Source organism: Diadema antillarum, unplaced genomic scaffold, assembly GCF_040938485.1.
Source record: "Diadema antillarum isolate AM-2024a unplaced genomic scaffold, OU_Dant_1.0 seq00000225_RagTag, whole genome shotgun sequence".
NCBI classification, from domain to species: Eukaryota; Metazoa; Echinodermata; class Echinoidea; order Diadematoida; family Diadematidae; genus Diadema; species Diadema antillarum.
The window spans coordinates 583,747-607,786 of NW_027271277.1; the positions used below are offsets into that span (position 1 = coordinate 583,747).

General features: G+C 37.3%; 1 protein-coding gene across 1 annotated transcript; it reads left to right on the forward strand.

Annotated features, from left to right (window-relative positions):
- Window positions 1-1,130: 1,130 nt before the first annotated feature.
- LOC139729212 (phosphoserine aminotransferase-like) lies at window positions 1,131-18,332 on the forward strand. Its single transcript, XM_071640142.1, has 10 exons — window positions 1,131-1,320; window positions 3,870-3,930; window positions 5,623-5,692; window positions 6,487-6,683; window positions 9,668-9,745; window positions 11,026-11,120; window positions 12,553-12,722; window positions 14,040-14,168; window positions 14,777-14,914; window positions 15,543-18,332. The coding sequence occupies exons 1-10, from the start codon at window positions 1,210-1,212 to the stop codon at window positions 15,739-15,741; spliced, it is 1,248 nt and encodes a 415-aa protein (XP_071496243.1). The 5' UTR covers window positions 1,131-1,209; the 3' UTR covers window positions 15,742-18,332.
- Window positions 18,333-24,040: the final 5,708 nt, after the last annotated feature.

Genomic DNA, 24,040 nt, shown 5'->3' on the forward strand with positions numbered 1-24,040 from the left:
GAGTGAAAATGAACATTTTCACTCAAATCACTCCAATTTCACTCTAAATTCACTCTTTTTTGCATTCACTCCTTTAAGAGTGAATATTTTCACTTTTTTAGAGAGAGAGTAGGTATTATGTCTATTACTCAGAATTGTGATAGGCCTCTGTACGAGAGAGAAATATGACCAAACTTGATTGGGTGCGCTTTCTATCTGATACAGAAATCTTCTTTTAAAGAAGAATAATAGCTTATGTGAATATGATCACGTCAAAACTTTGGACCGGCGCGTATTAGCCTGTGCAGTGTACAGTGATAGGCCCTATGGTCGTGTGAACGATAACAATAACAGTGATCAACTATGAAAAGGGCTGAATAGGAGATCAGGGAGGTGGGGAGCAACTCCCTGCTTTGATACATGACTACGGAGAAAGCTCACATCAAAAAGAAGACGTTTAGTTCTTAAGGATATAATTCAACCTCTGGCTTACAACTAGGTCACCACCCTGTTAAAGGAGATACTAGTACACGTGCCCTAGGGAATTGTAGTGTGACCCATAACCTAGTTGTTATGTCATAGCAAAGATCGTACACTCTTACGATCTTTGGTCATAAGTACATGTATTGTTATCCTTCCCTAGGCCCCTCCAAATACTTGAGTAATGAAGCATTCAGTCACGACACTTCATTGATTTGAATGATGGAACCAAAACATTGTAGATTACACGTATGATGCTATTAATTATTTCAGCATTTAATTTAACAAAAGCTGAAGCTAAAAACTGTGTTGGGACACTTAGATACATGCATGAACAGGCCTTGTATCAATTTCCATTCTTATTATGATGATGAGATATACTCTGATTATTATGCATGCGCGTGTGAATGATGCTTTCGAATGCATTCGAATGAAATATCGTTGAGTCTCCGTGTGAGACTAGTCATTAAAGCCTGAGCTGTGTATCATGCTAGTTGCACGTGAACGCATGCTTCGGTCGATTTGCATGGATGGGTTTCTACGCAAGTCTCTTGTCCACCAATGATGAGCCGCTGAAAGGGACGAGCCTCCACCCGATTCCCTCGGAAAAGTACCGGGGAACGTACGGCGCGCGAAGGAATCAACGTTTCGATCACTCCAGCCGCTGAACTCACGCCGATCAGCTGATTTGAGAGGAGCTGCAACAAGGGCTAGACCTTTTCACAGACGGTACACCGCTGCAGACAGTGAATGATCTCAAGATTTTTTAGCTTTCGAGTGTTGAAGTTGAACTACTCACAGAAATTCACCATGAGCAGAGTGTGTAATTTTGCTGCAGGACCAGCTAAGCTGCCGGAGGAGGTGAGCTTTGTGAAAAACAACTTTTATTTTTTACCGGCTGCTGCTAGATTCTAATCTATAAATTTTAAGATCACATTGTTCGAACATCGCGCGATACTAAAGTGCTGAACCAACCGGATCTTTCATCATCCTCGAGCCACATCGTGATGATGACTAGAAATCTATTCGTGTAACATTAGATATTTTATCTGTTCCACCCATCAACTTTCAGTGGTCTTTTTAGGTCATAGAAGCGGCATAGAAGATCTATGTCCTATGATTTGACTTGACTTTTTTTAAAATTAAACCTTTGGACTGTTCTCCAGTATCCTGACTAGTAAAAAGAAATCTTAAATCTTTCTCAAGGCAACATGATCAAACCCAATAATCAGATAATGTCAACCAAATCATATTTGAACTTGTTTCTGTCGCTGTCTGTTGTGTTTCCATGACTTTCAACTCTGTAGATCTATTGAATATCATGATATAAATGTTAAATTGCTATCTTTTTAGCTAATGTTAGTTCTAGTCACATTTATCGAAATAAATATATTCTATTGTACATGCATGTAATTTTATTCTTATTTCTTGATCTTGACTTTGTCTTTTTTGTCATTGTTTGTGACGAACAAAAGTTTGTCTCACTCAAGTGTAAAGACTTTGTGACAAAGTTTGTCTCATTCAATGGAAATAGCGACGAAGGAAGACTGAAGGGTATTTCAGTTGATGCAAATTATTTCAGATGTTAAAAAAAAAGAAAATGTTAAAAATAGAAGATACAGATAAGATATACAGTATAGAACCCTTAATTTCAGTCTGGAAACGAGTGTTTTAGGATGAATCGGAATATGTTTTAGTTTGGCATGTTCATCAAAGAAGCACTTTGATTATTTGGTTCTCAATAGAATGTTTGAAATATTTGTCATGATATTCATTTAAAAAAAAAATGATACCCAGTGATACTGGAGTGAATTGATGTCTGTATGGTTCTTGTTTGTTTGTTTGTTTGTTTGTTTTATTTTTTTTCATAGCCAGTATTGAGATTTCTTGTACCCGGTATAAAATCTTCTGATTCTTTCTTTGTAGCATTTGTCTTTAAATCAGATTTAAACATTTCCATCATGAAAGAGAAAGTATAGCTTATATTTTATGCATATCTTGAATGAAAGTCAGTAAGGAAATTGATAGTGATGAGCTGCTAACTTGCTTGGGTTGGAATTGTACATTCTATCTCTCCTTTGAAGACATTTTAGTAGAATGGATTGTGGAATGCATTGATTTTTGTTATTAATTTTTAAATTCAACTGCCCCAACAGGCAATATTACTGTATTGTGTTCAATCATATCAAAGGTTAAGACAAGAAATATTAATTTTCCCCACTCTTGTTCTTGTTGTTTGCTGTTATTCTCCATACTGAGACAGAAGCAAAAAGGCAGAAAATAATCCAAGTGAAATCAAGTTGAACCCTGCTGTTGGGGTTAGTGTCGTATCGGACAGTGCCTTGGTACCACTTTTGTAAAGTCATCTAATCAAACAAAAGCAGCCAATAGTTGGATCGTAACATTCACACTGCATGCCATAAACTATGGTTAAATATAAACGTTATCAGTTTGTATTTACTCTTCATCTGAGTTTGTAAGATAAAATGCTGTTCGCTATCTGTCATATCAGTTGATGTGACAATGTAAGCACCATGCAAATATTTTCTGAGACAGAACTAATTCTTGAACAGATGGTGGAAGGTAGATAAGGAAGTGTGCTTTTGGATATTAGGCACACATCTGACCTGACTTTATGATATGCGATTATATATCACTCTAGGGAGCAGGAAATGTTTAAGATGTTAGATAAAGAAGAGATGATGAATATTCATTGACTAGTCATGCACTGACCAAATAACCAATTTTCAAGCTGGACAAATGACATTTTAAATGAAGTGACATTTTTGTTCACTTCTAAAAAATGTCTTCCTCTTCGTTCCCTCTGCTTCTGAAAAAAAAAGAAAATATGGAGATGGGGAGTTATACTACATTTTAACATGCACATTTACACCTCAAACAAGAGATCTACTTTATAACCAAACTGACTGCAAGTGACAACAGGACCATGCTATTACTTCACAACTTAGTTTTAAAAAAAAAAATTGCGTGATGTTTCTTTAGTCTTTTGTGTAGTTCTAATCATATAATTTTATTGCCACCAATTGAAGACTTCGTGTTTAAAGCCAGCGAGCTCACATTCTAATTGGGAATATATATTCTTAGTATTTTATACCTATTCTCAGATTAATTATAGACTTTAGGCGTGTGATTAAAAGAGATCACAGGCCTAATATGTTGTCTGTCACTTCTGTGAACTTTGTAAAAGTGGTTACCAATCTGCTGTGGTTCAGGGAAATTTCCTGGGTCAATGTTAGCTACTTTCCCCTGAAAGTGGTATAAATCATCTCTGTTTAGCCTCTGCAGCTTGTTCCCTTTGTTCTCGTTTGACCAATGGAAAGACCAAAAAGAAGGAAGCTCTTAATACACATCCTTTGTCTACACCTTTGATGTGTTCTCTCTTTGTTCAGGTGCTGATGAAGGCACAGAAAGAAATGCTGAGCTACAATGGGCTGGGCTATGGCGTTATGGGTAAGTTTTGATGAGATGGAAAAACAGTTCAGGCTGACCTGCTCTTCTTTAATACTTAAAGGGTGTGTACAGTTCTGGTTGAGGTGAGGACTTAGCTTTTAACGTTTTGCGAGATATTCAGAAACCACTCTATGAGATGTCAAAGAGCATGCGATTCTAAGGGGTATCAAAAGTTTATTTGATGAAAATCGGTTTTGAAATGGCTGAGATATCCAAAAACAAGGTGAAACAAAGAGATCCTAATAAAAGGCGTGGCCTGTTGCCTTTTATTATTATCACTTTTTGGGATAGGGATATCTCAACCATTAGAAAACCAATTTTCATCGAATAAATGTTGAATCCTTCTTAAAATTACATGCTCTTTCATATTTCATAAGAGGTTTCTCATTATCTCAGTTACGAATCTCCACCTCAACCAGTACTGTACAGTCCCTTTAACTTTCAAACAACATAAATCTTTTTTTTTTTTTTGGATTTTTTTTTAAATGGTATAAATCATTGCATCACCTACATGTAATGTTTGCTGTATCATGTTACAGAGGAATGCAAGATTGGTAGTAGGCCTGCATGGTGATATTGTTTGACCTCAGTTCAATACAGGGGTTGATTGTCATTCATTATTAACTTTTAGGCCATATTTCTTACCGCATCTGGAATCTCTATCTTGAGCAGCTGATCTTGAGGGTAAAGCAAACAAGATGAAGTAGTGCTGAGTCATCTTCTAACATGCTCCAAACGTGATAGTTGAGGTTGAATCATAAGCCATTGTGTACAGGTAGGATGGAAATTACCACAAGGCCCGAAGTTCAAAAAGAATAGAATGAAATGCTTAACTTGGGACACACCAGACTATATTACGTATTCTGGGTAAGATAACCAATGCTCTACATACATCACATCAGGCTGATGTTAACCCTTGTGAATGGGCTTTAAAGGACAAGTTCACCTTCATAAACATAAGGATTGAGAGAATGCAACAATGTTAGTAGAACACATCAGTGAAAGTTTGAGGAAAATTGGACAATCGATGCAAAAGTTATGAATTTTTAAAATTTTTGTGTTGGAACCGCTGGATGAGGAGACTACTACAGCTTGTGAGTCATATGCGTACAACAGTATAAAGAAAATATAAAGAAAATTCAACATATTTTCACTTTTTTTCACATTATAAAAGAGCACTTGACTTGGCTCTTTCTAAAGGCAGGGGGAATAATATTACCCATAACATTTGTCGGTAACGAGTCGGGGGAATATGAACTTTTTTCAGAAGATGAAATTTTGTGAAATTCTCTTTATATTTTCCTTATATTGTTGTACGCATGTGACATCTAAGTTATTCACACACTGCAGTAGTCTTCTCATCCAGCGGTTACTGCACAAAAACTTCAAAAATTCATAACTTTTGAACGGATTGTCCGATTTTCCTCAAACTTTCAATGATGTATTCTACTAATATTGCTACATTCTCTCAATCCTTATGTTTATGAAGGTGAACTTGTCCTTTAATAGCAAACCCTGCCTCAATTGCATAAGTAGCTATCATCTCTGAAATTTTCCGTTGCAATTACACACAGACATGTACATTAAAAATGATAATAATAATAATACTAATAATAGTGATAATAATAATCTGTGTCATGTCGGACACACTGACTTTGTGACTTTCTTCGTTAACTCATTTTCTAACCTCAGAAATGAGCCACAGGTCGCCAGAGTTCACAGCAATTCTCACGAATGCACAGCAAACGTTGAGGGAACTGATGTAAGTATAGTGTTGTGGCCTGTACAAATGTAGAGTAACGACTTCGTCTTAATATCTTGGAAGAAGCAACAAGAACTTACAATTTAATGCTTGTATTCATACGCCTCGGGGGGGGGGGGGGAGGGGGGAGGGAAGATTCTTCTGAGAACAAAACTCATCAAATTAGTGATATATATCTCATGACAAAAACAAATTGACACTTTGCAATTGATGACTTATTATCCATATTCTACAATGTATTACATGTTAACCCATTGAGGACGGGCTAATTTTGCTACAACATGCATTTCCCATAGACACCTGTCAGAGTACTTCAGACTCGTCTTCAACAGGTGGATAACAGATGAGGTGTCACATTAGAATAGTTGCAACTTCACTATTATGTTTAATTTAGCATTGATATTCTGTAAACTGTTGTGATACCTCTTGATCTGAAGTTTCTTATTGATAGTAAAATTGTCCTTCATGGGATGATTTATACATGCTGACTCAGCAGAGTAATTCATGGATAGTTTATGTTATTGTGCGTGCTAACAAATTTTACTGTATTCCCGAGTAGCTGATATTCTGATAGGACAAATTGAAATACTTAGAAGCAGAAAAATGGCTGTGAACCCTCTCAAGACTCAAGGCTACTGCTTATAAAGAAGCCTTCGAAAGTCTCAGAAACCTGTTACCAGTGACATTTTACAGCTATTTAGTTGTCATGGATTGGAAGATAGTAATGGAGAATTATCAATACTTTGTTTTCACCTTGCAACTCCAACTCCAACTCTTGCTTTCTTTACATGCAGGAAAATTCCCGATAACTACAAGATCCTGTTCCTCCAGGGTGGGGGCACCGGTCAGTTCAGTGCTGTCCCCCTCAACTTGCTGAAGAGGAAAAAGGCGGACTACATCCCAACAGGCATGTGGTCAGTCAAGGCGGCCAAAGAGGGTCAAAAGTATGGGACAACAAGAGAGGTGTTTCCCAAGCCATCCAAGTACACATGTAAGACCAATTTCTTTCTTTTTTTCCCCCTCACTTCATCCTTGACCCCACAAATCTGTGGATTGTTTGCTTCAAAAGGGGGGGGGGGGGGAATCTTTGATAACATGTTATGAGGCTACCTGGTCAATACTGTGGTTGTAGAAAACTCGCAACCACCTTTACCACCCCACCCTCCTTCCACCCCCCCAAACAAGAAAGGTAGATACACACACAACACACAAACACACACTACACATGGTATGTCAAACATAGACATGTGAAATCAGAACCTTTGGTTGTTGAGTTATGCTTTAAAGCTATCCAAGGCAAGCAAAAAATAAAAATGCTGGTACACAGGTTCAAACACTCTATGTGCAGGAGTTTCTCTTGTCTTCCACCAAACAGACCACTGTTTGAGGTTGCGATAAAAACTGCTTTTAGAATTACTAAATGATGCATCGTAGCAATTCAGTGCTTGATGAGCTACGAAGTACATACCATTCATTTATTGGTTCAGAGTTTCTGTAACGAACCCTACAGCACACCCCCCCCCCCCCATTTTGCTATGGATGTGGTGTCTTTGTTTTCTTTCTTTTTATTCTAAAGGCCCATACCTAGCAAGCTGAAGTTGCTAAGGTTTTATCGTCCCCTCATTATACTCCCTAAGCTGCATAAAGTGCAAGTGCTCTTATGGTTGAGCAGTTCACATGAAAGATGATGCACTGGCTCATAGAGCTGAGTAAATGAAAGGGAATAATGTATGCTCCAGATGGGCCCCTTGGGGGGAGATTACATAATAGTGTGAGCCAATCAATATCGTGCCCCAGTGACAGGCAAGGGGTCAGACATTGTTTCTCCATGGTTGGGTCCTCAAGGACAGTCATGGGCATGCATGTCTTTCATAGGGAAAATTGGCGGGAGTATGCTGTTCACCATGAGGCTCTCTTTTGAAACCAAGGAGATCTTGCCTATTACCTCCTTGGGTTTGTTTACCTTGCAATCTTTCATAGCCATTTTTACACAGTATTTGGCTACCATAGGGAGTGGTATTGGCTGGAAAAGAAAATAGTTTAAAGTAACAGTATGGAATATGTAAGCACATTATATAGGCTTGGATATGAAATACGCGCTAACATCAAGAGCTCTATTTGTCTTTGACAATGGAATGCGAGCAATGAAGGAAGTAATGTCTAAAATTATGGAGTCATGACACATAAAAAGCATCAGTTTGTAAATATCAGCTACATCCAAGAAACGGAAGTATTTCGATGTGTCCCTGAAGTTTCATGGAAATGTGGGCACACGAATAAAGACACACATATATGCACAATACATAGATAGGCATGCATTGTTAATCAAGCATGTTCTTTCTTCTGTATTTGATGTTGTGTACTTGTATTAGACAATACAGTTCCACTATGATGTCTGATAGTGTAGACTAACTGTTGTTGTCTGATGCAATACAACCATGGGGATTTTTCACAGACATGCACAAAGCCTTTTGTCTGAACACATTGTTGGCTTGTGGCAAGTGTTCAGTCATGCAGGACGAATCCAGGAGAAGACAGTCTAATTATAGATGCTTGGCCCACAGCAACAAGTCTTTCAGGGACAGTGGCAGCTTAGGTTCACCAGATTCTAGGATGGAGAAATGTATGCAGGAATAAGATATGCTTAAATACCAGCCATAGATGGGATTTAATGTGATAGAAGAAAATTTGGATGGGGCCGGAGGAAGCGATAAAACATTATAGCTCTCTTACTAGTCATTGGGTGATCTTCTGTAGTAACTATCATTTAAACAAGGAGCACATCAGTTATTAAAAGGGACATAACTGGAGATTATATACCAGCATGAAGGAGAAAGTATATCATCACACGATATATCACCTTGACATTCTCCCACATACCCATACACTTATATGATTTATACACACATGAAACATATAAATTGCATCTGTACAATGTATATATGTACACACAAACATGTACTTGAACAAAACATCCCAAGCCTGTAAAATTAGCTTAAACTAGGAGGTGCACTCTCTGTCATGGGGAATAATTTTCCTTCTCCTATGGGATTGCAATTTGGTATGCATTTTTACACTACTTCAACATAAACTGTCTTTTGTGTAGCAGTTTTCTTCCATACAAGTGTACAAGATACCATTTGAAATATTGTTCATCAGCTAAAATTGCTAATCAAATTTGAGTTGGAAAATTATTCCCTGTGTTATGAAATGTGGGTAGTTTGAAATATGTTAGCGGATGCCAGCAGCTACTTGGTTGCAACTTATGTTTATACCAAATGTGTTTTAGTAGTACAGAAGATGTTCATCATCGTGTTAATAACTGAAAGAAATGAAGCTAATCCAGTGGCGGATCCAGGGGGGGGGGGGGGGGGGGGGGGGGGGGGCAACCGGCGCACGCCCCCCCTTTATTTTTCGTCAAAAACAAAAGAAATAAAAAGAAAAAAATCAAATGAAACCCGGAAGTGGCACCAGAAATATTAGTTGCGCCCCCTCCCCCCTTTACAGAATTCCTGGATCTGCCCCTGTAATCTTCTGTCTCATGAAGCGAGGTAAACACAAAAAGATGAGTACAACGTTTTGGCTGCAAAATCTGCTAGCCTTTGTCTGGCATGCACTGCAGCGCTCGGTCTACTTTGCCAGACAAAGGCTAGCAGATTTTGCGGCCGAAACGTCGTACTCTTCTTTTTGTATTTACCTCGCTTCCTGAGACAGAAAATTAGCTTTATTTCCTTCAAATTTGTTTTACTCAGCAGGAGATCATCATGGTATGCTGTTTGTTATTTGAAAGATTGCAGAGTTGATATATAATAAGTCCAGTTGTTCATGTCACACCTTTGTGAGTTAAGCAAAGCAAACTATGCCATCTTTTGGAGGAATGTAATTTACTATTCAAAGAGCAAATTCTATACCAAGACTAGTATTGTATATTCAGTCACTGAAGGTAACTTTTAATCCCTCTATTCCATTTGACAGCGATACCACCGCCTGAAACCTGGGAAATGGACCCAGAGGCGGAGTATGTCTACTACTGTGCTAACGAGACCATCAACGGTAAGGATAGCCTAAGACTGACATGTAGAGGGTCATTTTATTCTACTGTAAAAGTGGATATTTTCGCGTGACTAATTTTTCGCGCTTGGCCGGGTCGGAAGAGTTTCGCGTGTTTTTAATTCCGCGGAATCAAGACAGCACGCACAGGCACATATGGCAAGCAAAAATATTCGCGTGCTTTTATTTTCGCGCTAGTTTCTGGTTGCGCGAAATGCGTGAAAATTTGAACACCGCGAAAATTTCCACTTTACAGTATTGCATAGATTTACTCTGCAGAGGCTGCAAGTTACAGTGCACTCCCATTTTAACAAACCTGGGTATAACAAAATTTTGTATACAATGTAGTAAAACACGAGGTCCTTAAAATGATCATTTATATATCTTTATACACTTTATTTGTTTGGCTATTATGAAATTTCATTATGATGAAAGAAAACTGCTGGTCCCAAGGACTTAATGGTAATGGCAGTCGCCTGTACTTGGTTATGTGGGATATTGCTATTGAATATTATTGCAATAATTTTGACAAACCACTTTCTTTTTCATTTTACTCTTTTTTTGCATGCATGCAAACAAACACCAAGTACACCTTGGAAGATTTCATGCAGGTCGCAATCCGCTAAAATCAGAGCTTGAAAGTATCTTGCCTTGCCCTTGTGTGCAGAGAATGCTTAAAATTTGCCTTGAATCTTTATTATACCTTAATAATGGTACCTTCCTCATTCTCTGTTGACTTAATTTTCTGAAGGGATTTTTGTTTACGTCCCACACAAAAGGATGCTTGATTGTAGATTGTAACTGTCAGTGGTAGGTTCCATAGTCAGTGCTTTCCTCATGCACTTCATTTCCTAACATATGAAGAGTGGGTGTAAATTTGTTCTGTCATGAAATATTTCATGCCGAAGAAACGCATTTCCAGTTGCTTCATCTAATCCTAAAATTCAGAATGTTTGATCAGCAGTTTTGTAATCTTCAGTGTTACTATTGTGAGTTAGAATCATTATTGAATCATTTGCTGTAAACTTTGATCTTAATATGTAATATATCCTTGAATATCGTCGTGATGTTGAGTGATTTAGAATTGATAAAGGTCCGTCGTTTCCTTTTAGTATAAATTTTATAGTGTATTATGAAATTAAAGTTAAGGTTTTTTTTTATATTATGAACATGACATTGAACGTTTATGGCGAACTTCTCAGCAATCTTTTTTTTTATTGTTTTGATGTCCATTTGAAATCATATTGCTCTTTCTATCTCTCGCCCACTCATGGTGCATTCAGGTGTTGAGTTCCAGTACGTTCCTGAGACAAAGGGTATCCCGCTTGTTTGTGACATGTCCTCAAATTTCCTGTCCAGACCTGTCGATGTGTCCAAGGTGAGGGGTGAACTCGTGGTGAAAAGTTTGAATGCCTGCCATGGATTTGGCTTGCTTTTTATTCGTCCTGCGTGGATAAGGCGAGCTCTTAATTAACGAGGAAGGGAAATAATTGATCGACATGAGTCAGTGTCGTGAGTCACACCAGGTGATAAATCACAGGCAAAATCTACGTGACATGTTCCACTATCGCTTCATGCTCAACATCGAGGGTGATTAGGCGTGATGGATTTCATTGCTCTAAGAATAATGACCAAGGTTGGAAGAGGAGGATGGCTGGCAGTTCAATGAGAAATAGTGAGCAAATAGTCATAAATTTGGTGAATAAACAGCTCTTAAGCAGGGCTTGACACTAACGGTGGCCCGGGGCCACCAAAAATGAAAGTTGGGCCACCAAATTTTTAAAAAGGGCAAATTTGGTGGCCCGCCTCGGGCCACCAAAATTTTTTGAGAAGTATGTCAATAAATTCGTAACTTTTTGCGCCGGAAATTAGCAGTTAAATTTGTTCAAAGGATGGATGAAAAGGACTGAATGAGTGCCTGAGAGTGAGTGTTGCAAGTTTGTTGAAGTTTATTTATGAGTAGATATGTCCAACTTCTAATTCTTGCTATCATAAATCTTAAATATTTGACTCATTAAAAAAAAGGACTTTTAATGTTTTTTATTGTTTTTTTTTTCGGGACACCAAATTTGTCTCTCGGGCCACCAACAATTTGAAATTTAGGATTTTGGTGGCCCCATCGGGCCACCAAACAAAAAAGTTAGTGTCGAGCCATGTCTTAAGGTACACTTTTAACCAAATAAGGGAATAAGGTATTTAGTTTTACTCATCTTAGCATATTCTTAGAAAGAGTCAGAATGTAAAAAAACAAAATCTTGACTATATATATGAAAAAAAAAAATTGCTCTTTGTACTACTAGTGAACTACCAACAAGAGAAGTATGATAGTTAACAGTTTTGTCTAGAAAAGATCTTTGTCCTTAGTGCCATAATTGCTGGGGATTTATATGTCGGCTATTCTATTAAGCATTTGATGTCAATTTCTTTGCAGAATTTAATTATGAGTTGATGGTAAGCTGTTTTGATAGACAGAGAAATCAAGTAAGATTGCCAACAATGTTTTTGCAACGCAAGGCCATGTCATTGCTAGATTGGGGGATGAAAGATTTTTAGAGTGCATACACAATAAATCTTTGGAAAAACATGTGCTTCAGGAAATTAGTTTAGTGGATGATGCAGGAATTATTATCATTATTATTATTATTATTATTATTTTTTTTTTTTTAATTTCCTATAGCTCTTGGGAAGTATTTGAGTGTAAAGAGTTACTTTATGTAAAGAGCATTCAGAGTGATTTCAGAATACTCTTAGTTTTGATATCTGAATAATCTTACAATATCATATCTCAATTCTTTTTTTTTCCTGTACAGTATGGTCTCATATTTGCTGGTGCCCAGAAGAATGTCGGGTGCGCTGGCGTCACCGTGGTGATCATCCGTGATGACCTGATTGGTCACGCTCTCACGGAGTGCCCCATCATCTTTGACTACAAACAGCAAACGGCGAGCAACTCTGTCTACAACACGCCCCCAGTGTATAGGTGAGACACCCATAGAGCATGGAGCCATTAAAGGACAAGTTCACCTTCATAAACATAAGGATTGAGAAAATGCAACAATATTAGTAGAACACATCAGTGAAAGTTTGAGGAAAATTGGACAATCGATGCAAAAGTTATGAATTTTTTAAATTTTTGTGTTGGAACCGCTGGATGAGGAGACTACTACAGCTTGTGAGTCATATGCGTACAACAGTATAAAGAAAATATAAAAGAAAATTCAACATATTTTCACTTTTTTCGCATAATAAAAGAGCAATTGACTTGCCTCTTTCTAAAGGCAGGGGGAATAATATTACCCATAACATTTATCGGTAACGAGTCAGGGGAATGTGTACTTTTTTCAAAAGATGGAATTTTGTGAAATTCTCTTTATATTTTCCTTATATTGTTGTACGCATGTGACATCTAAGTTATTCATACACTGCAGTAGTCTTCTCATCCAGCGGGTACTGCACAAAAACTTCAAAAATTCATAACTTTTGAACGGATTGTCTGATTTTCCTCAAACTTTCAATGATGTGTTCTACTAATATTGCTACATTCTCTCAATCCCTATGTTTATGAAGGTGAACTTGTCCTTTAAATGCAACCTGCTATTAAAACATGGCTGATGCATACATATTGCACTGCAAAGACTGGCTTACTAATGTATTTAAACACAGCAACAACTAGTGCGTGCAAACATGATTTCTAGTATTGTAATTCATTGAAAGTCTAGTGGATAGAATAACTTATTTACTAGGTCTTCCAAATGATAAAATCCCCACAAATTTGAAGACAGTAAACTGACCTATTCCAACAAAAGCAAAACTTTTTCTTGCTGTTGTTCCTTTGTCATTAGTTTGAACACAAAATTTTCTGTAAATTGCATGTCTTGTTTTATCCACATGTCATTGCATCTTTGGCCTTAGCTTTTTAGTGCAACTATTCTCATTCATTTATTAGTACTCATCTCTGTTTAGTTTGAGATTGAATATGTACCTTGTGTGTTGTGTCTCATACTTATGGAGAATTCATACTTTCTTTCCATTTACTACATGTCAGATACCTCTGGTGGAATGTTAACACAACCCTCAGCCAAATTATCTTCACATACCGAGTGTGTGTGAAGCTCCTGACCTTATCATTCTTAATATGTAATTTGTTGCCTTGGTCAATTGAAGACATGTTTCATTTCAGTTACTTTTGCTCATTCTCAGTGAGTTGGTTGTCCATTGTGAAATTTGACTTCTAGTAATGCAGTGTATTTCTCCCAGTCTTCTAAAATGGTTGTCTCCTGTTGCCATGCCAACACAGCATCTACATCATGGGGATGGTGTTTGAGTGGATCAAGGAGCAGGGAGGCCTTGCCAAGATGGAGGAATGGAGCATTGCCAAGTCTGACCTCGTCTTTGGTGCCATCGACAGCTCCAATGGATTCTACTCGTACGAAAAGTTTTGATGTACTCTAAAATGAGGAATGCTCGCATGCATTTTAATGTCGCAAGCACCAAGATTCGCAAAATTAAAATCCACGGGAGAGTTGTTGTCTACACTGTATGGATTGAATGCCAGTGGCAATTTACGAAAATTTTATGCCACGAAAAAGGCTGTCGGCTCCAATTTGTGAAAATTTTATGCAGCGAATATATCATGTTTTACAGTATTTCTTCATCTTGTTTATTTTGATCTTTACACATATCTATAAAGGACTATGTAAGGACATATCTATGGACTATGTAAGGACCATCATACAACTCAAAACATGTGTTTTACATTTTTTTTGGTGTGTGTGTTTCATATGTGTTTTCTGTGTTTTTGATCTTTTTTTCGCCAAAGATCATACCAGTATCTATAAGAAGAAAATGAATGGTTTCTGCGAAACCAAAGATACAAACTGTTTGAATAGTTTATGGCATTCATTTTTTTGGGATATTCATTTTTGTCTTAATCTTATAATATAGAGGTATTATCATAGTTTGATTGTAGAGAAAAGTAAAAAGTTGAAAGCATTCAGTAAATGTGAAATGTCCTTAATGTTTTGTGTGTCACAGGTGTCCCATTGACCGAGATGCTCGCAGCAGGATGAACATTCCGCTCAGAGTTGGTGGGGCCGAGGGAGACAGTGACCTGGAGAAGGCATTCTTGGACGAGGCACAGCAGCGTGGCATGGTGGCCCTCAAGGGTCACAGGTCAGTCTTGGGATTTTATTGTCAAAACACCCTGTTCTGTCCCAAGTACTCCCATCTTATGTGTGTGTGTGCTGGTTTTGTTTGCTCTGTTATAAACTTCTTTTTTATGGCTAAGTTGTAATCATGTCTTACAGTAAGGTTTTGTTAAAGTTCATTTTAATCTACCTGGTATATATTTTCATGATTTGAAACACATATGATCATGGGTACATTTTGGTACAGAGATGGTGAAGAAAGGTGCAAACTCAACTAATAGTACACTGAAGCATAAATGTTTCAGGTAATTGGTGAAAAACTTTAAAAAACTAAGGAGCAAACAAACTTAAGGTAACATGGCTGATGGTGCATCTGTAACTCAGTTTGCTATAAATATTTCATGATATGATATTCTGCTAGGGCAATGTGTGAAGATAGTGTAATTTATTACTTCTGTTTGTCATCATTGCGTGTCTCGACTCTTTTAATTCTGCTGGTATAGATTTGTATGGAAAATGCACATACCTGTACTAGACAGGTGGGTAACATATGGCAAGCAAGAAATGTCAGCTCTTTGTTTTCCTGTTTATTTCATATTAATTTCAATCCATTTGCTTATGTGCAGTACATTGTTGTGAATTGATCTTTACAGGACGGTAGGAGGTCTTCGTGCATCACTGTACAACGCGACAACTGTGGAAGAAGCACGAAAGCTGGCACTCTTCATGGCCGAGTTCGCTGCCAGGCACGACGGGTCGGCCAGGCCCACAGCCCATGCCCTGAAGGCAAAGATGCACAATGGAGTCACAAATGGAGTTAGCAATGGCATCACCAATGGGCATCAAAACTGAAAAGTGAGACCCCTCTCCAGTCAAGGGAACTCTGTGGTTGAAAACCGCAATTAGCCTGCTGCCAAGGCCCGATGCTGCTGCTAATTTATGTGCCATAGGTGGCGCCCTCTCCTCCGTCATTTCCTTGTACAGCAATCTATGGGAACATGACAATTGGCAAACCAGTTTAGTGTGTGTACATCAGTGGTCAGAGTCATAGCCAGTGAGTAGAAACATTTCCATGTCCACACACATCGTGGCATTTGGTACACACTCTCCTGGCCTTTTCTTCATCACCTCTGCATTTGAGTGTGCTTTTTTTTTTGTCTGTACTTGTCACAACAACTCTGCTCTGTACTGAACATGTGTTTGCACTCATGTTCAGTTTTCTAGACCTTGAGTGTGTCATATGTTGTGCTTAGCTTAAAGAAGGCAAGAACAAATGGATTTTCAAGAATGAGAAAGATGCTTACTGGATAGACATCCCTCTGCTTTTTTTTTTCACTTCCTGCTCACCTAGTTCTAAAAAAAAAAAGAGAAAATAATTACTGAAATCTGAAATCAAACTATCAACAAGTGTCTTGTTCAGTTTTTTTTTTGTTTTATTTTGAAATTGTGTGATACAAAACTGACTACTCACCTGAAGATATGCTTTTTAGTTTGATGATAATACATTATTTATGCGTTATCTTTAAATATAAATCAGTGATAAGGATATATGAAATCGAAGGCAATTCAATTTCTCATTTTTATACTGATGGTGTATAATGATAGTAATATTACAGTAGTAAAAACAATGCAGAAATATATGTGATGGTTTTAGCTATGTAACTTGTACAGTTTTGTAATAGATCGCTATGTGGAACTGCTTTGGAGTCGTGCAAGCAGTGAATAGTGACACTGTTTGAACACTTCCTTGTCAGGAATTGTACAGCGGTTACTCTTTTGAAACTTCAGTATATGCCAGAAGTAAAGCAAAGAGTTGTTATTGCCTAAACCAGGGCTCCACACTAACTTTCATTTTTGGTGGCCCAAAGGCAAACATCCGACCTTTTTTGGTGGCCCGATCAGACCACCAAAGTCTTCATTTCAGAAATTTTGGTGGTCCGACGTCCATTTTCGGTGGCCCCGAGCCACTGGGCCACCGTTAGTGTCGAGCTATTGAAATTATTACCTTTTGTTTCCATCTTGTTTCAGCCTCATTGAGTGGCTGCTTATGTAGCTCTTAATTCATTTTGACACTAAGTCAGATTTTAGTCGGTGCGTGGGAATATTTAGTTATCTTTTACATGTATTTTTTCTCTCGAAAATCCGAGACGAAGTAAAATCACTGGTAGCCGAGGGCAGATTCCATCTTGGTTTGAATGGAAGACTGTGATGTGACGCTGCCAGGTGATTATGAAGCTTGGATTCACTTTGCCCCGAGTCATTCTTACCAATTGTTTCATTGCAACTATAGATACAATTGCATTCACTTTGACTGCCTGTTGAATACAGAAGTTCTTGCCTGATTATATGAGGGTGATCCGGGTCATGTACCATTTAGGGTAAATGATACATTTGTGTATCATTCCTTTAAGATAGCGAGTACAGCATTCTGAAAACACCCGGAGACCGAGAAGCCCAGATGCATATGATACATTATGTTACGGTTCTTTATTTGAAAAGCAATTGCCATGGCAATGACCAATTTTGCCATGGGAGTTGGCAAAATTGTGCTTTCTGTATAATATGATTATGTTTGTATTATCTTGCAAAGCTGTTACGCAATTGGATTCAAGGCAGATTCACATCAGTATGTTTTCTTTTCATGGTATACTTTCTTTTATTGGGGGAGGGGGGTGCTTGGAAGTCCCAAGATTTCACACATGGAAATAAATGTTATGCTGTAAGGTGAAAGTGTAAAGGACTGAAGGTTTGCATGCATGATTGTGGAGTGAATGAATATCAGTAAACCAAGAGACAGATTTAATGCAGTATTATGCCGCATCTCCAAAGATATTTCTAAGAGGAACAAATTGCCAATGATTTTGTTGGAAATAGAGCATCCGTATCCAACAGTGCCAGTTTCGGCCTTGTATATGTAAGTGTTTTGAAGTACTGTCTGCATTGTGTGAAAAACTACCCAGTTTTTTCCTCAGGGCTCGAGATTTGTACTCTGAATTTCAGATTCCTCACATCACCAAAGTTGGGAAATTCATCATTTTGTCACAGTGGCATTCTTTGAAAGTTTCATAATAAGCTTTCATGCCGTGTAAAACATGTTTCATCTTACGTCTGTCAGCCATGTTCATCGTAATAATATTTAATTATATTTAATGAAACATTATGATCAGCGTCATGGGAGTAAAGCATACAGCGGCTCAGTGGAATTCACTTGATAATGTGTCAAGTCAACAGTCTGTTCAGGGCTGCACATGGATTGTGCTTGTTCGGTAAACTCATTTTGAATGTGATCATCTGATATTGTTCGTACACATCATTCTTTGTTGCTATGGTATAGTTCAAAGTCTGTATGCATGTGTGTATTGGGTGTCCTAATCTATGAAAATCTATGAAACTTTAAATTTGGGCTGTTCTGGGTTGTTGTCCAAAGCAGATTTTTTTTTTTTTTTTTTTGAGAACAAAATTAGTTGTGAATGGGGGGGGGGGGGGAGGGTATCTTCACAAATTTTGACTTTGGATTACAGAAATGCTCCAGAAAGATTGAAAGAAATATAAAAAAAGAAAAGAAAAGAAAAAGAGACCAAAGTTGGGGTGGGGGGGAGAAGGGATAAAATATGAGATACAAGCATGATTTTAATGCAGTAAGACATCTTTGCAGTGCAAAGACCATTGTAAAAACTTGTAAAAAGTAAAATATCTAATGTATAGAGTGTACATGTACTTCCAGCTGGAATGACTGGTATATGCCATTTTCATTGTAGCTTTTATTCATTATATTATTTGCATAGTTTTTATGTTTTAATCATGTATTCCACATCAAATACAAAAGGGAGAGGTACAGTCATCATTGTGCAAGTAAGACAGGTTCGGACTGACCAAGGAGCTTCATGTGTTTGAAGCTCCTTGGACTGACTAACAGTTCTATCTCAAACGAAAATCATCTACCTGAGTGCGCTATGTCAGTAATGGACATATCATTCTCTTGGTAAAGTTTTTACATCGTACGTAAGGATCAGCCACATCCTTATTTATTGTCAGCTGAAAAGAAGGAAGGCTATTATTACAAGATCCATGTAATTACTTCCCTCAGAACGAGTGCATAATGTACATGACACCATTTGTAATGATTTGCATTTCGTTGCTGTCATCTTGCGATGTAATAACCCCTTCCATTTTCTTTCTTGATTGACTGATGCAGGAAATACCTGATCATGACAATACCATACAGCAAATTGTGTTGCAGGATTTGCTCAACAGTCTGTGCACATTTTAATTCAGAGGTCGCTGTCGTTATTAAACTGTGTTCATTGCATTTATTCATTTTTACGTCTGACATCTATGTCTTCTTTATTCTACTGAAGTGGAAGTTGTGTGTGAACATGTGTGTGTGTGTGTGTGTGTGTTGTGTGATATACCATATATATATAATGTATATATATATATATATATGGTATATATATATATATATGTGTGTGTGTGTGTATGTATATACGTCCCATGCCAAAGACCCTACCCTACTCTACACTTTTCTGGAAAGGAGGAACAGTTAGAGGAATAATGATGTCAAAGCTATGCACCGATTTCTCCTTCCTTTCTCATATCTCACAATATATATGTAACAAAGAATAAACCGGTAATGCAATATTTCGCCAATAGTTTATTGAGCAACTCATATATATATATATATACACACATATATATATATGTATATATATATTTATATACATATATATATATATATATACATATATACATATATATATATATATGTATATATGTAAAGATGTTTTTCTTGTAGATTTGATGGTTTTCATATTTAGGGAGATGAACTATTACTCAAGTACATGTATATCATATATGCATTATATGTGATATATATCATATATATATCACATAATATATGTGTATATAGTATATATATGTATGCATTTTTGTTTGGTTTTTTGTTTTTTGATGGGATTGTTCTCTCCGAAGGAATACCGGTGGTGAACACGCGGCAGCTCTATAAACATGGTAGAGATAATGTATGTTATAGGTAATTGAAATCATATTGAGTGTGCCCACATGATGCATGTGACTGTGTGTGTGTGTGTGTGTCTGTGTGTGTTGGTGTCTGTGTCTGTCTGTATGTGTATGTGTGTGTGTGTATGTGTGTGTGTGTCTGTGTCTGTGTCTGTGTCTGTATGTGTATGTGTGTGTGTGTCTGTGTGTGTGCGTGTAGGTGTTAAGGACAAGTCCACCTGCATAGACATGTGGATTGAGTGAATGCAGCAGTATCAATATAACACATCAGTATAAGAATGTGAGGAAAATCGGAAAATCTGTTTAAAAGTTATGAATTGTTTAAGTTTATGCTCAGTCACTGCTGGATGAGAAGACTGCTATACGGCTTGTGATGTCACATGTGTACAACGATATAAAGAAAATATAAAGAAATTTCAACATGTTTTAACTTTTCTAACATAATAAAAGAACACCTAACTTGCCTCTTTCAGAAGGCAGGGGGAATGATATTACCCTTAACATACGTCAGTGACAAGTCGAGGAAATGTGCACTTTTTTCAAAAAAATAAAATGTGAAATTCTCTTTATATTTTTGTTGTATAGTTCTACGCATGTGACATCATACGATGTAGTAGTCTTCTCATCCAGCAGTGACTGGGCAGATACGTTAAAAATTCATAACTTTTAAAAGGATTGTCCGATTTTCCCCAAACTTTAACTGATGTCTTCTACTAATATTGCTGCATTCACTCAATGCAAATGTATGTGAAGGTGAACTTGTCCTTTAAATCTTTCTTTTCATGTGTCTTATGGCGTCTAATAATCCAAAAACAAAACAAAACATGTAGTTCCGATTGCTGTTTCTATGAACAGAATGACTATCGAGAAAAATCAATGGCGATTTTCACTGGCGCTCAAAGACTCATTAACAAGCAGAGTTAATATAATTGGAACCGTCATGTTTACAAACAAGAAAACTTTGCAGTAAGGGGAAAATGTTAGAACAGTGACATGATTTAATAGCACAATTGGTGAAAGCATTATATCAACAGAAAAATGTAGACGCATTGTGTTTGAGTTATAAGTGATAAAGATATTAGATAAGCAGAAAAAGTCAATCAACTCTAATTAATACTGGTTGTCGGTTACAGAATGATTCATTGATTCCAAATTGGCAATCATGAGGATGACGTCACACTGTCCTGAAATGGACACCAGACGCCAATACGAATACAATGCACTCCCGATATAGCGAACACGGTTATAACGAGATTCCGGTTACAACGAAGTGAAAATTCAGGCCGCAACATGGTCCGCTCTATGTCTTTTATTGTTTATTTGTTCCGTTGAAATTTCGATATAACGAAAGAAAACTGGTAGTCCCGAACACTTCGTTATAACGGGAGGCCACTGTAAATTAGGTATGAACCTTCGCAAGGTGTACCGGAATTCGTTTGGTTTGCCAAAGATTTTGACACCGAGCAAGAAGTTGCTGCCGATCACTGCTCCATCACCGGAGCCTGAGAAACTCCATCGATGGTCATGCCATGGCTTAAGATGCCCTCACGAATGACCTGACTTCATAAATCAAAGCCGAATTTGAACATTTCCCTTATCTTGTGTCCGTCTTTGCTCAATTTTGGACAGTGTGACGCGTGCATATCAAATCAATTAAAGCATCCATAGCAGAAACACCGTGTTCAAACAATGTTATTGAGCAACATGATTTCAACCCACAAATAATTATACAATGTATTTTAAAGGAAACCTAGAAAAAAACAAATCAGATTACGAATCTGATACACATTACTGTGGATAAATATACACAGCAGAATTATAGATTCCAATCAATTCGATCACTTGTATTTGCCGTAGGAACAGAGACAAAAAATGTCACTAAATGTAAAATGTGTATACATAAAAATGAAGCTCAAATTTCCTTCAGCACGTGATCACAACAAATAAATGATAACAATGGATACCAATAATCTACGTTGAGAGAGGATTTTAGGCGCCAATAGCACAGCTATTGGCACACTTTCCTTTCTATATGATTCACAGTAGTTTGCATATTTACAGAAAGTGTTGTAGACATTGCATACAAGACAAAAACGTAATCGTGGAAAGTGGTAAAGAGAAGATAAAGTCTTAATCATGGTTTCTGCATAAGAAAACAATTAAAACATCTGCTATTTGAATAATACTTAGTTTAGTAAGGTTAGTATACTACAAATAGTTCGAAATTATAAACATCTTGCGTGTTTTATGATACAGGTACAACGATAATTATAGTGGTAATGATAACAATTCAATAATAGTATAGAAATGATGATGAAACGTTATGACGTAATAATGATAATGGAAATTCGCCCAGCATTGCCCTGCCTTTGTTACCTTTGTTCTGTTTTGATAAGAAGGTCTTGTCAATGTTTCATTATCATTTCATTTTATTTCATTTCCAACAACACAAGGCATTTACATAAACATGATAACGTAGTATCAATACAATGTGATGCCATAAGTGTGCTATTAATTTAGCTTTCTATGATACACAGACTAACAGTTGAGCCATGTTGAGCGTTGATGTCAGAACGTCTTTATCATATTCGTGAATGTCATGAATAATATTGTATACTGAAATGTCTAAAATAAAAGAAAGAATTCATGTTTTTTCTTATTATAAAATGAAGAATTTAAATGCAAAATCATATAATTTTCATTTTCAAAGTTTTTTTTTTTCGGCAAGGTCATCATCAAATTTGTAAAACAAACAAACAAACAAACCTCATCAGCGATACACATTAATCTCATGGAGGCTATATTTTTGCCGGCGTCGGTTTGCTTATTCGTCTGTTTATTTGCAATACAACTAATTAAAAATAAAAATAACGGATTTAGATGTTATTTATAGAAGAAGTTGATAGTGACACAGGGAACATATGAGTACCCTGTATTTTAGAAAGAAAAAGAAAGAAGGAACAATGGTAGTGATCAAATCATTGTCTGGAACCAGGAGCTGTATAGTTTGAATAATTCTTTCATCATTGGTAGGGTCATCATGAACGCTAGATGGCGCGCTTGCTTTTGCGATCTTCGGAACCATTGCGCTGTGGGCCAGCCAGCAGCCAACGACGGCTGGTCGGCCGAAGTGAGGGTACAATGTGTTGATATTCTGATAACCAAGGAATCTACATGTAATAATGCAGATGTTATGAATATACATATAGGACTGAAATGTAGGACGGAAATCAAAATATAGGTGGAAATGAGCTGCTTTGTAGGGGTATGCGCTCTCTGAGTGTTTTTCTATAGTGGTGTGAGGTCAGGCCCGAGCCTGTCATAATTATCGAGTATAGTACTCGAGTAAGTCACGTAGAGTGCGGTAATTTGATAAACAGCAATAATAAAAACACAATAAAATGTGTTTGATTATCCAATTTTAAATCTACGACGTCATCTACAGTGAAGGGACCTATGAAATACAAGAAACAAACAATCAAACAAGCACAAAATTCGACACACCACAGTCATTCGTACACAAGATCTTAACCCGTTGCTTCGGTACCGGTGTCCCACATTACTCGAATTCTCATTGCTTCAAAGCAGGGGGCACCCGGTTCCCGTAAACAACGAGTTAAGGACAATGATTATAGGTTTCGTTGCGACTGAATGAATCGTCGTATATAAATGGGAAATGAGCAAGCCCTACCAGGGGGGCTATTTAATTTGGGAGCTACCTAATTTGTATTTAGTGCATGACCAGACCAGCTCCTTTGAAAACAAGTCAAAGGGGACCAGATCATCGCAGGTTTTGAGATATTGCTCTACAGCCACGAGAGGCAATAAGGAATTACAGAACCCATCAAACTCCACAGTGCTGCTGTCATCCCTGCCCAAGCCGGGCCACTCAGGACTGAAGATGACAACACCTTCTTTCGGCACCAGTTCTACAAAGATGGCATGCAAACGATGTTACCACTGCTCTTTTATACATCTCTGTTATTGTTATCACCCCGGCATTTCTTGATTCAAAGATTGCATAATAGAATTTGAGTCAAAATTACCCATTGTTACAATATTATATGATTTAGGCCTATAGTCTTCAAAATATACCTAGCCAGTATCAGTATCAGTGTTACCAAAACGTAAC

What these genes read in the sequence shown, in the direction of transcription:
- LOC139729212 (XM_071640142.1), top strand. Translation starts at nt 1,210, where the DNA reads ATGATCTCAAGATTTTTTAGCTTTCGAGTGTTGAAGTTGAACTACTCA. An exon ending in TGCTAACGAGACCATCAACG is followed by an intron (nt 9,746 to 11,025) that starts GTAAGGATAGCC and finishes TGGTGCATTCAG; the next exon opens with GTGTTGAGTTCCAGTACGTT. An exon ending in GACCTGTCGATGTGTCCAAG is followed by an intron (nt 11,121 to 12,552) that starts GTGAGGGGTGAA and finishes TTTCCTGTACAG; the next exon opens with TATGGTCTCATATTTGCTGG.